Source organism: Notolepis coatsorum (genome assembly GCF_963971535.1).
Source record: "Notolepis coatsorum genome assembly, chromosome: 15".
NCBI classification, from domain to species: domain Eukaryota; kingdom Metazoa; phylum Chordata; class Actinopteri; order Aulopiformes; family Paralepididae; genus Notolepis; species Notolepis coatsorum.
Window position 1 is genome coordinate 60,364,185 of NC_140179.1, and position 15,876 is coordinate 60,380,060.

The window sequence follows — 15,876 nt, forward strand, 5'->3', positions numbered from 1 at the left end:
CCTGGCCACAGTGAAGGGAGATGTTCATGATATTGGAAGAACATAGTTGGAGTGGTGCTCGGCTGCAACAACTTCAGGTAGAGGTTCTGAAGTTAAGAGTTTTCACCCACTTTCAGGTAAAGTTGTTCTGAAGTTAAGAGGTTTCACCCACCTTCAGGTAAAGTTGTTCTGAAGTTAGTAAAGTTGTTCTGAAGTTAAGAGATTGAAGTTAAGAGGGATTATTAGGCAGGAAATGCATCAGTTTAGGCCCGCCCCCAATGGCCAATGATCAAATAGCCCATTTTCTATTGGCTGGCCCATACCACTGTATTAACCCTGGTATCCTGCCTGTTCTCCAGGGTGATCGACCTCGGAGTGATGATACCTTGTGATAAGATACTGAGAGAAGCCATCAACCATAAAGCAGGTAGGTTATTGCTGCTGTGGGTGTGTGTGTGAATAATTCTGTTGTGTTCTAAAGACAATATGTAAGTGTATTCTGGGTGTAATAACTCATCATCATTGATTAGTCGATGAATGAATTGATTAAATGAATGAATGAATTGATTTGTTGGTTGATTGAATGAATGAGTGAGTGAAGCAGGATTTGCAGGCATGGCACTGTGCTCGGTAAGGCTGAGACCACTTATCGATTTATCCATAACTGCGTGAAATCGATAAGTGGCATAACTTTTTTGCATGTGTAAATCTTTTTATATATATTTTAATACTTTATACTATACTAAAATACTAGGTCTTGTGGCATGTTTTAGTTAAAACATCCCCATTTCATGTCAATTCAGTTGAATTGCAGCTCTGCACTGTGCATTCAATATGCAGTGCACTCCTCCATCACATCCAGAGACCACCGACTATACAATGAGAACGATCACTGTGGTCGTTTTGAATGGGAAAATCTGTAACACTAAAGATGGTGGCAACGACAAAGAATTGCTGCAAAATAAACATAAATGTGTTGTTTAAATAATAATAAATAAATAAAATATATATGTATTAAAAGAAATACTAATAAAAATTTAATTTATTTATCGATTCTTCCAAATGGCATATCGTCTCAGCCTCAGTGCTCAGTCATGACACTGGGCTCTCAGTCATGACACTGGGCTCTCAGTCATGACACTGTGATCAGTCATGACACTGGGCTCTCAGTCATGACACTGGGCTCTCAGTCATGACACTGGGCTCTCAGTCATGACACTGTGATCAGTCATGACACTGTGATCAGTCATGACACTGGGCTCTCAGTCATGACACTGGGCTCTCAGTCATGACACTGGGCTCTCAGTCATGACACTGGGCTCTCAGTCATGACACTGGGCTCTCAGTCATGACACTGGGCTCTCAGTCATGACACTGGGCTCTCAGTCATGACACTGGGCTCTCAGTCATGACACTGGGCTCTCAGTCATGACACTGGGCTCTCAGTCATGACACTGGGCTCTCAGTCATGACACTGTGATCAGTCATGACACTGGGCTCTCAGTCATGACACTGGGCTCTCAGTCATGACACTGGGCTCTCAGTCATGACACTGGGCTCTCAGTCATGACACTGGGCTCTCAGTCATGACACTGGGCTCTCAGTCATAACACTGTGATCAGTCATGACACTGGGCTCTCAGTCATGACACTGGGCTCTCAGTCATGACACTGATCAGTCATGACACTGGGCTCTCAGTCATGACACTGTGATCAGTCATGACACTGGGCTCTCAGTCATGACATTGGGCTCTCAGTCATGACATTGGGCTCTCAGTCATGACACTGTGATCAGTCATGACACTGGGCTCTCAGTCATGACACTGGGCTCTCAGTCATAACACTGTGATCAGTCATGACACTGGGCTCTCAGTCATGACACTGGGCTCTCAGTCATGACACTGTGATCAGTCATGACACTGGGCTCTCAGTCATGACACTGGGCTCTCAGTCATGACACTGATCAGTCTTCTTGGTGTCTTCAGGAGAGAGGGACCCAAAACACTGTGTATGAGATGGATTATAATCAACGATTAAACCATCTAAAAGATGTGATGAAGTCGTGTGATGATTAGGGCTGCAACTAACGATTATTTTGTTATCGATAATCTGTCGATTATTTTCAATAACGTTTTCCTGCAGATATCATTGGTCTGTCCGGGCTGATCACCCCCTCGCTGGATGAGATGATCTATGTGGCCAAAGAGATGGAGAGACTGGGAATGAAGACGCCATTACTGATCGGAGGAGCCACCACATCGAAGTAGGTACCACACTCTGCAGCAGTGGAGTAAAGGTTAGAGAAACAAGCTGGTGATCATCAGGGCCCAGGAGTTCAAAACATTGAATCCCTATTGATTGATTGAACATTTTTATTAACAGATTTCAGAATGGGTACAGTACAGTACGGCTCAATACACACAATTGTTAAGGGGATACAGACCAGAGAAAGACTTTCGTCTTGTTTACATCAGGGTCCCCCATTTTCAATTCATAATGAGTTGAAATGAATGAATACAAATCTGATCCAATCAGATAGGGATTACAAGTTTTGAACTCCTGGGCCCAGAAGGTCACTTGTTGGATTCCTGGACCAGCAGGAAGAATCGGGGAAGTGAATGAATAACACACCCTCTATATCATCTCCTTATTATTTTAATCCAAGATTAGAATCCAGATTTCCGTGTTTTATTTTGAAGGCCACCCCTTCCTAAACAGGAAGTCACATTTCATGTTTTTTGTGCTGGCTTGACACCTGAGCGCCCCGGCTTGCTGTGACCTCAGCGTGTGGTTCTGTGTTGTGTTGTTTATTAGGACCCACACAGCGGTGAAGATAGCTCCTCGTTACAGATGTCCTGTGGTCCATGTTCTAGACGCATCCAGGAGTGTGGTGGTGGTATGCACAAACCTCTCCTCTCCTCTCCTCTCCTCTCCTCTCCTCTCCTCTCCTCTCCTCTCCTCTCCTCTCCTCTCCTCTCCTCTCCTCTCCTCTCCTCTCCTCTCCTCTTCCTCTCCTCTCCTCTCCTCTCCTCTCCTCTTCTCTTTTATTCTCTCCCCTACTCTCCCCTTCTCTTCTCTTCTCTTCTCTTTTTTTATTACAGGCTTTTAGAGCCCTGACTGTTGAACTAGCCTCTGTTACAGCCTTTTTGCTGTGGGTGTGTGTGTGTGGGTGTGTGTGGGTGTGTGTGTGGAAGTGGAACAAATGACTGGTGCATTCAACTCCATAACTTCTTAAATCCAAAAAGGGCTCCAGTTTCAAGGATATCTAGTATGGATGAGGCAGAGTCAGTGATCCATATGTAAACAGATGGGTAGCCCCACCCCCAACAAAACATAAATATAAATGTAAACATGTTTTCATTCTCTAGTTGACTGACTGAGCTCTTTACAAGGACTAACACTAGACAACATGCTGTCATTCTCTAGTTGACTGACTGAGCTCTTTACAAGGACTAACACTAGACAACATGCTGTCATTCTCTAGTTGACTGACTGAGCTCTTGATACAAGGACTAACACTAGACAACATGGTGTCATTCTCTAGTTGACTGACTGAGCTCTAGATACAAGGACTAACACTAGACAACATGCTGTCATTCTCTAGTTGACTGACTGAGCTCTTGATACAAGGACTAACACTAGACATCATGCTGTCATTCTCTAGTTGACTGACTGAGCTCTTGATACAAGGACTAACACTAGACAACATGGTGTCATTCTCTAGTTGACTGACTGAGCTCTAGATACAAGGACTAACACTAGACAACATGCTGTCATTCTCTAGTTGACTGACTGAGCTCTAGATACAAGGACTAACACTAGACAACATGCTGTCATTCTCTAGTTGACTGACTGAGCTCTAGATACAAGGACTAACACTAGACATCATGCTGTCATTCTGTAGTTGACTGACTGAGCTCTTTATACAAGGACTAACACTAGACAACATGCCGTCATTCTCTAGTAGACTGACTGAGCTCTTGATACAAGGATGAACACTAGACAACATGTAAATATGAGTTGTTGTATTTGGTGATTGTACAGGGTTTGTTTACATTGGTCATGCTTGTAACAGATATATTCTGACACACACTGGGTTAAGAAGATTCCACATAGTTCTTTTCCATCTACAGTGTATGTGAATATTTAAAGGATACTGCCTTTGTGTTTTTATTCTGAGCACCAGTCATCACTTATTTCTGTGTCAAGGCTGTTAAAACATTAAAGGGGACATGCATTGCTATTCCTAGCTAGCATTCCTAGCAATTCCTGAAAGGATTTAAGTTTATAACAGAACCAGATACTAATCCTGGCACTGCTCCCCCCCCCACCCTTCCTCCTCCTCCCCCTCTTCCTCATCCTCTTCCTCCCAGTGCTCCCAGCTGTTAGATGAAGATGTGAGGCAGGACTACTTTGAGGAGTTGACAGAAGAGTACGAGGATGTCAGACAGGATCACTACGACTCACTAAAGGTAGGTAACCTGCTGGAGTACTGTGACACTATGGGTGCCTGGTAGGGACACACCTAAAGGTAACCTGCTGGAGTACTGTGACACTATGGGTGCCTGGTAGGGACACACCTAAAGGTAACCTGCTGGAGTACTGTGACACTATGGGTGCCTGGTAGGGACACACCTAAAGGTAACCTGCTGGAGTACTGTGACACTATGGGTGCCTGGTAGGGACACACCTAAAGGTAACCTGCTGGAGTACTGTGACACTATGGGTGCCTGGTAGGGACACACCTAAAGGTAACCTGCTGGAGTACTGTGACACTATGGGTGCCTGGTAGGGACACACCTAAAGGTAACCTGCTGGAGTACTGTGACACTATGGGTGCCTGGTAGGGACACACCTAAAGGTAACCTGCTGGAGTACTGTGACACTATGGGTGCCTGGTAGGGACACACCTAAAGGTAACCTGCTGGAGTACTGTGACACTATGGGTGCCTGGTAGGGACACACCTAAAGGTAACCTGCTGGAGTACTGTGACACTATGGGTGCCTGGTAGGGACACACCTAAAGGTAACCTGCTGGAGTACTGTGACACTATGGGTGCCTGGTAGGGACACACCTAAAGGTAACCTGCTGGAGTACTGTGACACTATGGGTGCCTGGTAGGGACACACCTATAGGTAACCTGCTGGAGTACTGCCAGGGGTGTAAAAAGTACCCAGAAATGATACTTAAGTAAAAGTATGGGTACCGTCTCAAAATCGTACTAGAGCTTTGCGGTCAGGTGGCGTAGCGGAGATTGCGCTCGTCACCAATGCAAGAGGCTGCGGTCTCGACTCCCGGAGTCAGCATTGCCTTGGCTTGGGCTGATCGCTATACTAACTCGTTTGGCTGGGTTAGGGGGAGGGAAGCCGTGGGTGGGAAACTGGCGTTGTGGACAGCGATGGCTACAGGTCAGGTCTGGGCGCCTGCTCAGCGGAGGCAGGACTTGAGGAAGGCAGTGTGACCTCCCACGCTTTACACTTCACCAATGAGAGCCCTCGCTGCCAGGTGAGAAGAGAGCCACTGGCTGTCGCCGCACGTGTCGGAGGAAGCGTGCGGATACTTCAGGGTTCCCTTGTACCGACCAGTAGGAGAACATGCGCACAACAACCAGATAGGGGGGGGGGGGGGGATTGGCACAACGACTAAATTGGGACAGGGAGAAAAAAATGAAAAAGTATAACGTTCCTACATCCTGAACGATAGATAATCGATGTTGAATGGGCCATAGTAATGTCAATATACCAATACAATTTTAAAAGTTATAGCCCTGCAAAGAAGGTGAGCCACTCCATAGACTTATAGCGCTGGCAGAGAGGGGCATTAGATGGGTACAATGCTCGGCAGGCAATGTGTTAAACAGAAGGTTCTGTAGATACAGTACTGAATTCTCCCATCCGGACCAATGCAATTTGAAATATTATTATAGAATATAGAATAGGAGGCTTATAAATTACTTTATTATAGCCAATTCGCACATTTATATATATATATACATATATTATCTTTCAAATGCCTGAGTTCAATTTGGATTTAGTATCACCAGGCGTGCATAAGAACAGATAATGAAATCTACTGTAATCTACTGTACTTTTTTATTTTCCCCACAGTGCAACCGTTTTGAAACTAATTTCAGATCTAATTGTTCCTACATGTTAACAATAGGGAAGAGAAACTTGAAAGCCTTTCAATATTTGTCAAAAACGTTACCTTTTGTGGCTTATTATCCCAAATATTAACAGTTATTGAAATAATTCATATAGAACTCTGAACCTTGAACCCCATATAATCTTCCAGGAAGTGTAGTTTTAAAAACTAGCAGAACCATTATCTGTGGAACTCTGCTACAAAATGGCCACAAAAAGACTACAATTCCCATGGTTTAAAATATCCAAAATGGTCGCCCTTGCGGATACAATTCACCAAATCGAAAAGTTAAATCTATCTAATGACACTTTTAACCTATTGCTAAACTAACGTATTGATGATAATATACATTCTACATGCTGTTGTGACATGTTCAAGATGTTAATACTTGAATACGTTTGAAATTAAAATCGCTACTTTTATACAACACTCTGAAAAATATTGATTTATGACCAGATGCCATTTCGGGACCGGTACCGAATTATTTTATTCTTTTATTTCAGTATGAAATAAAAATGTGCAGGACTGTTAACACATTGGGTGCTGTTCACGTAGATCTACGTTTCTGTGGCCCAACGGTTGAGTGCCGGAAACGTAGATCTACGTTTTTCTCACTGTATTTATTTTATTCGCTATTGCCATTCATAATTTATTGAGGTACCTTGTGCATACTGTTCTGAGTGTGTCTGAGATTGCAGACGGTCAATACCGCCCCCTAACGCTTTGTGGCAGCTATTGCACCCCATTAGAAACAATGTGGTTTGTTTTCTGGGCTGAGCCGTGCGGGCAGGGTTTAAATACTCCGGCGAGCCAAGCGGTCGCCATCATACATCAACAAGGCCGCTCTAAACCACATGTCATGGGTGCATGAGGAAGGATAATAACGATAATCTAGCGTTGATTTCAGGAAGATTCGATAATCGGGCGGCTAGGTGGTGCAGTGGGCAAGGCGCTCACCACCAATGCAGGAGACGCTGGGTTCGAGCCCAGCTCTCCGCATTGCTATCAGCTTGGCTGGTCGTTCATACTAATACAATTGGCAGTATTAGGGGGTGGGAAGCTGATGGGTGGGGATCGGACGTTGTGGACAGCGACTCCTACAGGTCGGTTGGTGCGCCTGCGCAGCAGAATCAGGAAGCGACAGGGGCGGCGTGCCCTCCAAACGCAGACCCCCGACGCTGAGAGATTGCGCTGTGCAGGTGAAAAGATGCGACTGCTGCTTCCTCGAGTACCGGAGGGGACGTGTGATGTAAGGCTTCGTCCACATTGCAGCCGGCTTGTGGGAGGCATGGCCTAACAACGTTCGAGACAGGGGAGGGTAGAATTGGACGATACGAAATTGGGATGGGAGAAAAATAGAAAATGGGAGAAAAAGTTGATAAAAAAAAAAGGAAGATTCGATAATCAGGCGAAAAATGGCAACGTGATAAGTGGATTCCACTAAAACGCAATTTTCGCATCTTTTTCCTGGGATTACTCGGAAGCACCCAAACTATATTCATATTCAAAACGGTATAAAACGGAAATGTACGGATGAAGAAAATAATCTGTTTTTTGCATGTTGACCAGAAGCAACTCACTGACAATCGACAGTGTTATTAGACCCATAGCTATAATATAAAATATAGGTTTAGCTCTACAAACGAGGTGAGCGTTTACATCTGGTTAATGGGCGGCAAGGCCAGATGCACTTCCCGGAAGGGGCGTGGCACCCAATGTGTTAAGAGGTTAAGTGACTTACACACCACACAAGCACACTTAATAAGATAAGATATTCCTTTATTGATCCCCTTGGGAAAATGCAGGCACCATAGCAGCATGGGGGAGGGGGGGGGGGGGGGTACAGGTAGTATAACACATGGTACAGGTGACATAATTATAGTATAGTGGAGACGTAAAAATAAAATAGAATAAAAAAGCAGTGTAAACAATATAACAAATCAATATAATTAACTCTGGACATGTGCATATGGGCAACAAGGTGCGAGATGAGGGTATGTATGCCCTCTGTTATATTTGCCCTACAATAAATAGTTACAATATCTAATCTAATAATCCAATCATCTAAATCTATGTATATAATGTAAAATTAAAAAAATGTATTAATAAAAAAGAAAATACATGCACACAATGCATGTGTATTGTGTGCACAATACCGTGTATTGTATATATCATTGTGTATTGTTGTCTACAGAACTACTACGGTTGAGGAGCCGGGAAAAACATCTCATGTTTTTCAGAATGTATGTACATAAAAAAAAATACTGTGACAATGTCTGTACATTTAAAATAATGTGAATCTGAATCCCTTCCTCCCAGGAGCGACGGTATCTGTCCCTCTCCCAGGCCAGAGAGAAGGGGCTTCATATAGACTGGCTCTCCCAACCCAGACCAGGTAGGGAGGGATGTATGGTTGATGGATGGATGAGTCGATTAATGAGTGAATGAGTATGTAATTCATATTCAGGTAAGAACACAAGGATGGATGGATGGATTATAAATTATACAGAGGTCCTGGTCAGAAAGAGAAGAGCCTACTTGCAGACAACCTCCTCTATAACTCCGCTAGGTTCCCTTTGTAGCTGCAGTACTACACCTTGCTGTTTGACTCAGACACAAGACATCATGAATCAAAGCTGAAGTGTTAAACAAGACATCATGAATCAAAGCTGAGTGCTCTTCTCTTCACTTATCCTCTCCTCTCCTTTCATCCCCTCCTCTCATCCCCTCCCCTCTCCTTTCATCCCCTCTCCTCTCATCCCCTCCCCTCCTCTCCTTCCATCCCCTCTCCTCTGCTTCCATCCCCTCTCCTCTCCTTCCATCCCCTCTCCCCTCCTCTCCTATCCTCTCCTTTCATCCCCTCCCCTCCTCTCATCCCCTCTCCTCTCCTCACCTCTCCTTCCATCCCCTCTGCTCTCCTTCCATCCCCTCTCCTCTCCTTCCATCCCCTCTCCCCTCCTCTCCTATCCTCTCCTTTCATCCCCTCTCCTCTCCTCCCCTCTTCTCTCCTCTCCTCCTCTCCTCTCCTCTCCTCTCCTCTCCTCCTTTCCTTTCATCCCCTCTCCTCTCTCCCAGTGCGACCTCAGTTCCTAGGCAGTCATGTGTTTGACTCCTATGACCTGCGGAGCCTGGTCGACTACATAGACTGGAAACCTTTCTTTGACGTTTGGCAGCTGAGAGGAAAATACCCCAACAGAGGATACCCCAAGATATTCAAGGACAAGACCGTAGGTATGTGGAGCAAGGAGAAAATTATTAGGTTATTTTTTAGATTCAATTAGTTAATTAGAGACGAATTCTGGATTTCATTTTTGAGAATTCTATTGGTTTATATAGTAATTATACAACAGCTTGGCTGTATAATTGACGAGCAGGGCACGAGCAGTGATTGAGCACGAGCTGTCCACTGCACCCGTCGTTGCACTAACAGCTGATGGATGGCCCTCCCGTGCTACTGAGAGCTACCTCACAGTGACCGCCCACTTCATTAACTGTGAGTGGGGAAATGAAAAAGCCCCAGTTCTACTAACGTGGCCTGTGTATGAAAAGCACACTAGCACCCGCCTAGCTGAGAAGTTACGAGAGGCAGTAGCAGAGTGGAAACTAGAAAACGACTGGCCACCTAATCATCTCTTCCCCTTAATTGGCTGATATCAATCCCTGTCTCCTGAGCCGTTCAGCCATTGTGTAGTGTGATGTGTGCCGGGTGCCATTGAGCCTGCATAGCCCAAGGTTGGGTGCTACCAGTGGTGGTGAAGGAGGCAATTTCGACCCTACATTGTAAAGCGCTTTGAGTGTCTAGAAAAGCACAAGATAAATGCAAGTAATTATTATTATTATTATTATTATTATTATTATTATTATTATTATTATTATTATTATTATTATTATTATTAGAAAAGCCTAAAACCATTGCCAGTGACCACAGACGATGCCAGAAACATTGTTAATGCCGTCAATGAAGCAGGACTGGCCCGGGTCCACAAATCTGATGCTTTGACCTTTTTCCTGTTGTTGTACCGAACTCGTACCTAACTGTGACCCCAAAACCCGAGGTACGTACCGAACCGTGGCTTCTTTGTACCGCTACACCCCCCTAACAGGTGGGGATGTATTGCTTGAAGCACCCAGCTCTGTGTTAACAACAGGGAAACCAATATATAAAACATTTTGCAAAGCTTATGATAAGTGGCGGCACGGTGGTGTAGTGGTTAGTGGTACTAGCTGATGGCAACTGTAATCAGTCAAAACCAGAATCTCTTTCCGTCCTCCCTCCCACCCCACCAACCCCTCCCCTCGGGGTGCTTCAGAGACACACTAGAGTAACATGTTTCAACAAATGTACATGTTGATATTAATTAAGGGTTGTGCCATTATTGCTATGCAAATGTAATAATTGTGAATGATTTTCTGTAATGAGTTGTATGTGTTGTTTCGCCAAGCATCCTTGACTTCCAAGGACAACGATGTAAATAAGTCATTGGCTTTTCGTTCCTCTCCTTGACAAAAGCAAATATGTGATGTAATGATCTGTATATGTTTTGTTGTCTAAAATAAATACCATACCATACCATACTGTCGCCTCACAGCTAGAAGGTCCTGGGTTCGATTCCCGCTTGGGAATTTTTATGTTTTAAATTATGGCTATGTGTCTAATCTGCCCGTCGCTTATCAATGACTCGTTTTCCAGTCAACATTGTCGAAGTGGATTGTTTTTTTATCGGTTCATTTTCGTTTTATAGCATTTTGAAAAGCCCTCGTTTTCAAGGAAAATAAAAAGATTCCATGATAAAAGACGTTTACTGGAATATTTACTGGAGGACGACGGGATGGGAAGTGCAGAGAGCATTTCATTCAACGACTCAGTGTGTGTGTGTTCCTGTGGGTTGCCCATCGCATGTGTGTGTGTTAAAATCTGCATGACAAATAAAGACTTCTTCTTCTAAGTTAATATTGGTGTCTTCAAGTGCATCAGTGAAGTTCCTGTTTCTGATGTCGGAAGCAGCTGTACTTATGATGTGACTAAAAAGGCCTGGTCCAAAAGATTGGGTAACCATGGCTATGATGCCATGAGATTTTTTCTGTGGGTAATGTTTATTATAGTAAGCATAACTAACTACCGTATGTGTCTAAAATAAAACTATAAAGATTTTATTATGTCATAATGGTATTATTATATTACCATCCACTGCCATGCCGTCATCATGAAACATCCTGAGGTAAATCCACTGGATGGAAAAGCTGTTTATGACTTTCAGGGGGCGTTCATGAGCTAAGGCACATGTGAGCGGCTCCGTCACGCACTGCAGGCAGCGCGCACACGCATGCACGCACATACACACACCGAACATTCACCATTCCCTTCTGTTATTGTACTGAGAACGTCAACGTTGGTGTTGCCATTTGCTTGGTAGGTTAATGAATTGATGTGTAGCACCTGTGTAGGAAATAGTTCATTAATGATGTGTAGCACCCGTGTAGGAAATAGTTAATTAATGATGTGTAGCACCTGTGTAGGAAATAGTTAATTAATGATGTGTAGCACCCGTGTAGGAAATAGTTCATTAATGATGTGTAGCACCTGTGTAGGAAATAGTTAATTAATTATGTGTAGCACCTGTGTAGGAAATAGTTAATTAATGATGTGTAGCACCTGTGTGAAGCCTGATGGGAGGCTTCCAGGTAGTAGGTAACATGGTGAAGCTCCGTAAGTGTTTTTGTTAGTTCTGTGTATTATTGAGTTATTGTGGAACTCATTTTGTATTGTATTTAGTATATTTGTGTTGTTATTTAGCTTGTGTCACTGTTTTTAAATAATGTCACCTCTGCACTGCGGGAGGCCGGCGAATAAATAACACCAACGATACTATTTTAAATTGCCTATAAGCCTGATGTTGGTTTGGTTGAGGAATGACACGCTTTTATTATTATTATTTGTTTTTCATTTCTTTGTAGTGTTACTATCCACACTTGACTTTTTAACGATAACAATAACAGAGAAGATAATACACAGTCAACATTGACTGAAAAGCTAAAAAAAATAAAAATAAAAGGAATTTTAAATATTTTCGTCTTCTGATTGGTGCAGGTACGGAGGCCAGACGGGTGTTCGACGAGGCCCAGCGGCTGCTGAACCGTTTGATTGACAGCCGGGGACTCCAGGGGCGGGGCCTGGTGGGGTTCTGGCCCGCCCAGAGTGTGGTCGATGACATACACATTTACGCTGACGACGTCACACCTGGCAGTCACTCCCAGCCTATCGCCAAGTTCCACGGACTACGGCAACAGGTGAGAGAAATTTTTCAAAGTGTCACATTTTTATATTTAAGATTGTGGCAAACTATAAACGGTATTTAACTAACCTGTGTGGATGTCTTTGTGTATATTAATTACACACTTATCACATGTCAGAATGGCTTGTCAAATGATGCTCGCCTGATGTTTCGTCTTGTAATTCGACAATGGAATCACGCAATAAGTTGAGTGTGGTGACGATCGAAAGGCGGCAAATTCAATTTTCCAACAATGTATTGGTTGATTGCGAAAACGCAGCCCGGAGCTGACAGACGAGGGCAAAGTGCTGCGACATGCGTGCGAGTGACGGCCCGCCGTCGGGCCATCCAATGCAGGATAGTTCAGATATTTTTTTTTAACCCTAACCCTATTTCCTGTTGAGTTCTTTCTCAGTACAATGGACCTCTTACTTACAAGAAAGTTATGAACAAATTTCTTCGTAACTCGATTTATGAACTTCTCTGGTCGATTTTGGCATGATTGAACAATTTCTTTTTGGAGATTCGTTCGTAGCTACGAACAGGATGTAGTTGGACATGTATGTGCCCATGTTTTTAACCTGTGTTTTCGCCGATCAACCAATACATTGTTGGAAAGTTGAATTTGCCGCCTTTCGATCGTCACCACACTCCACCTGTTGCGTGATTCCAGGATGCATAAGGAGCGCTCCTCTGCACACACACACACGTACTGTATACGTGCATAATGAATCATTCCAGCAACAGTAGGCTTCTATTATTCTATTTCTAATGACTTGTTTTATTAGGAGATGGCAGATCTGGTTCATGACCACACTCACCAACCCCCAGACGGAGCAGGAGGTGGCCTTGAGAGCCAAGCGCACAATACGTTGTTCCGTATTGACATTAAATAAGATGTCACGCTAAGATGTCATGTTCTACAGTTTGACTAACTACTATAGGGCAGCACATATCCATGATATCCTAATAACACAAGTCATTAGAATAATAGAAACCTGTGAGTGAATGGGTCAAATGTGAGGAACAAATTATAAAAGCGCTATATACATTTTTTTCCTCATCTGATTCCACTCTGTGTGATGTCTGGTCTAGGCTGAGAAGGACCGCTCCAGCTCGGAGCCCTACCTGTGTCTGTCCGACTTTGTGGCCCCCAGGGGGCGCCAGGTGCCTGACTACCTGGGCGTGTTTGCGGTGGGCGTGTTCGGAGCCGAGGAGCTGAGCAAACAGTTTGAGGCCCAGGGAGACGACTACAACAGCATCATGGTGAAGGCCCTCGCTGACAGACTGGCTGAGGTACGGAGACACACACACACACACACACACACACACATACAGTATACACACAACACACACACACACACGTACAGTATACATACACATTTGAAATGTTTATTTATGTCCACATGAACAGAAGTACAAGAACGCCTCATACAAAGGACATAAACACTGAAACACAGAAATGTGCAGTCAGAAACGGCAGAACGCTGTTACATACAGTATGGCTGAGCTACTTGTCAGACACATCGGACACGAATCATGGGTAAAGGAAACAACGCCTCCTCCAAATTGAGCGGCTTCCTATAATAATAGCTGATACTGAGCAGTACCTTGCTAACTGCTTGGCCTTCCTTTTGGGGAGACCGGCTATTTGTAGGCCCCTCACAACCAACTTGTGCACATGCCCTAGGCTGCCAAAGATAAAAACTAGAAGTTTACATCTGTAGCCTAGCCACACACACACAGTATACTTAAGCATTACATCACACGCAGGAGTGGTTTGTGACCAATAAACCATGCCTAGGGGTGGTTGTTAGGCCCGAGGCGCAGCCGAGGGTAGTTAGACCCCCCTAGGCATGGTTTATTGGTCACAAATCACGACTGCACGTGGTGTAAAGCTTTTATACAACTGCCAGATTCATCCAACCTTATTTCTATACAATAAACACACATTAATCGAAGATTTATTGAAAAAACCATCCGCCAGAAAAAGTAGTTCCCACAACTCCATGTGGAAGCAGCTTGAAGTGCATCCAACCAAACTAACACATCCAACTGTGTATTATTGGAATGATTGAGAGAAGTTGCCTCATGTGGAAGCAGCTTGAAGTGCATCCAACCAACTAACACATCCAACTGTGTATTATTGGAATGATTGATTGAAAATTTTATTACCAGATGCAGAATGGGTACAATACAGTACGGCTCAATACACACAATTGTTAAGGGAATGCATAGGAAAAAAACGTTTTCTTCGCCCTATTTTTTTATTTATTTCTTTTAGCCTAAACTTAACCAGTTGGAAACCAGGGGTACAGTAATAAAATTAGCAATCAACCAATCAATCAATTCAATAGACCATGCTCACTTAAAACAGCGCTGCTTCTCTCTCAGTCTGACTCCCCCGCTGTTGCAGACAGGAGTGTGTGTGTGTGTGTGTGTGTGTGTGTGTCACAGTGTGTGTGTGCGTGTGTGTGTGTGTGTGTGTGTGTGTGTGTGTGTGTGTATGTGTGTGTGTGTGTTTGTGGGTACGCCAGCGTCGGACAGTGAGAGAGAACGCTGCAGTCAGTAGCAAGAAGGAAGTAGAAATTTAAATCAATCAATTAATCTATCAATCAAACCGCGATTTTTCTTTTGTTCTAGATTGCCTCAAGACCCATCAATTACATCATCCAACATTGTTTAAAGGGCTAACACATTCCCCTTGACAGAATCGCTTCATATTTAGTCGTTTAGTCGCCATTAACATATCCATTTGTAAATATTATTGGCCACCTTCTTGTGATCCGGCGGAGTGATGTGATGTGGGTCGGTTGTGGGCGGGTCCTGGGCCAGCAGCGTGGATTGTTGCCAATAAAGACGTGTAAAATGACTGTTTCAGCCAATCAGAATCGAGAAATTTGCATGCCGTTGTATAAACACACATACATTATACATACACACAGTATACACACACATACATTATACATACACACACACAGTATGCTCAGGCTAGATCCACAAAGAATGGATTGCACGATGCTAATTGCATCCTTACTTATAATTCATTATGAATTGAAAATGGGGGACCCTGATGTAAACAAGACGAAAGTCTTTCTCTGGTCTGCATCCCCTTAACAATTGTGTGTATTGAGCCGTACTGTATTGAACCCATTCTGCAATTTGTTAATAACATTTTCATTCAATCAATCACAGCGCAGGTGATTGATTGAATGAAAATTCAATTCCATTCTTTGTGGATCTAGCCCTCAGCTTCTTCCCCCAGGCCATCAGAACACTGAACAATCTCTCCACACACAAGCACACATGAACACACACACACACACACACACACACACACACACACACACACACACACACACACACACACACACACACACACACACACACACACATACACATACACGCACACCACACTTCCTGCACTCTCTCACACACAAACACACTACAGGTCACTTTAGGAAAAAGTAAAGGTCACTTT

General features: G+C 43.8%; 1 protein-coding gene across 1 annotated transcript in view; it reads left to right on the forward strand.

The window, feature by feature from the left end:
- The window catches only part of mtr (5-methyltetrahydrofolate-homocysteine methyltransferase), a 99,772-nt gene that overhangs the window by 69,573 nt on the left and 14,323 nt on the right, over nt 1-15,876 (forward strand). Inside the window, 10 exon segments of the mRNA XM_084331015.1 lie at nt 2-35; nt 38-77; nt 339-406; nt 2,121-2,241; nt 2,793-2,874; nt 4,352-4,450; nt 8,443-8,518; nt 9,199-9,354; nt 12,212-12,411; nt 13,491-13,691. Coding sequence (XP_084187141.1) covers nt 2-35; nt 38-77; nt 339-406; nt 2,121-2,241; nt 2,793-2,874; nt 4,352-4,450; nt 8,443-8,518; nt 9,199-9,354; nt 12,212-12,411; nt 13,491-13,691 — 1,077 coding nt within the window.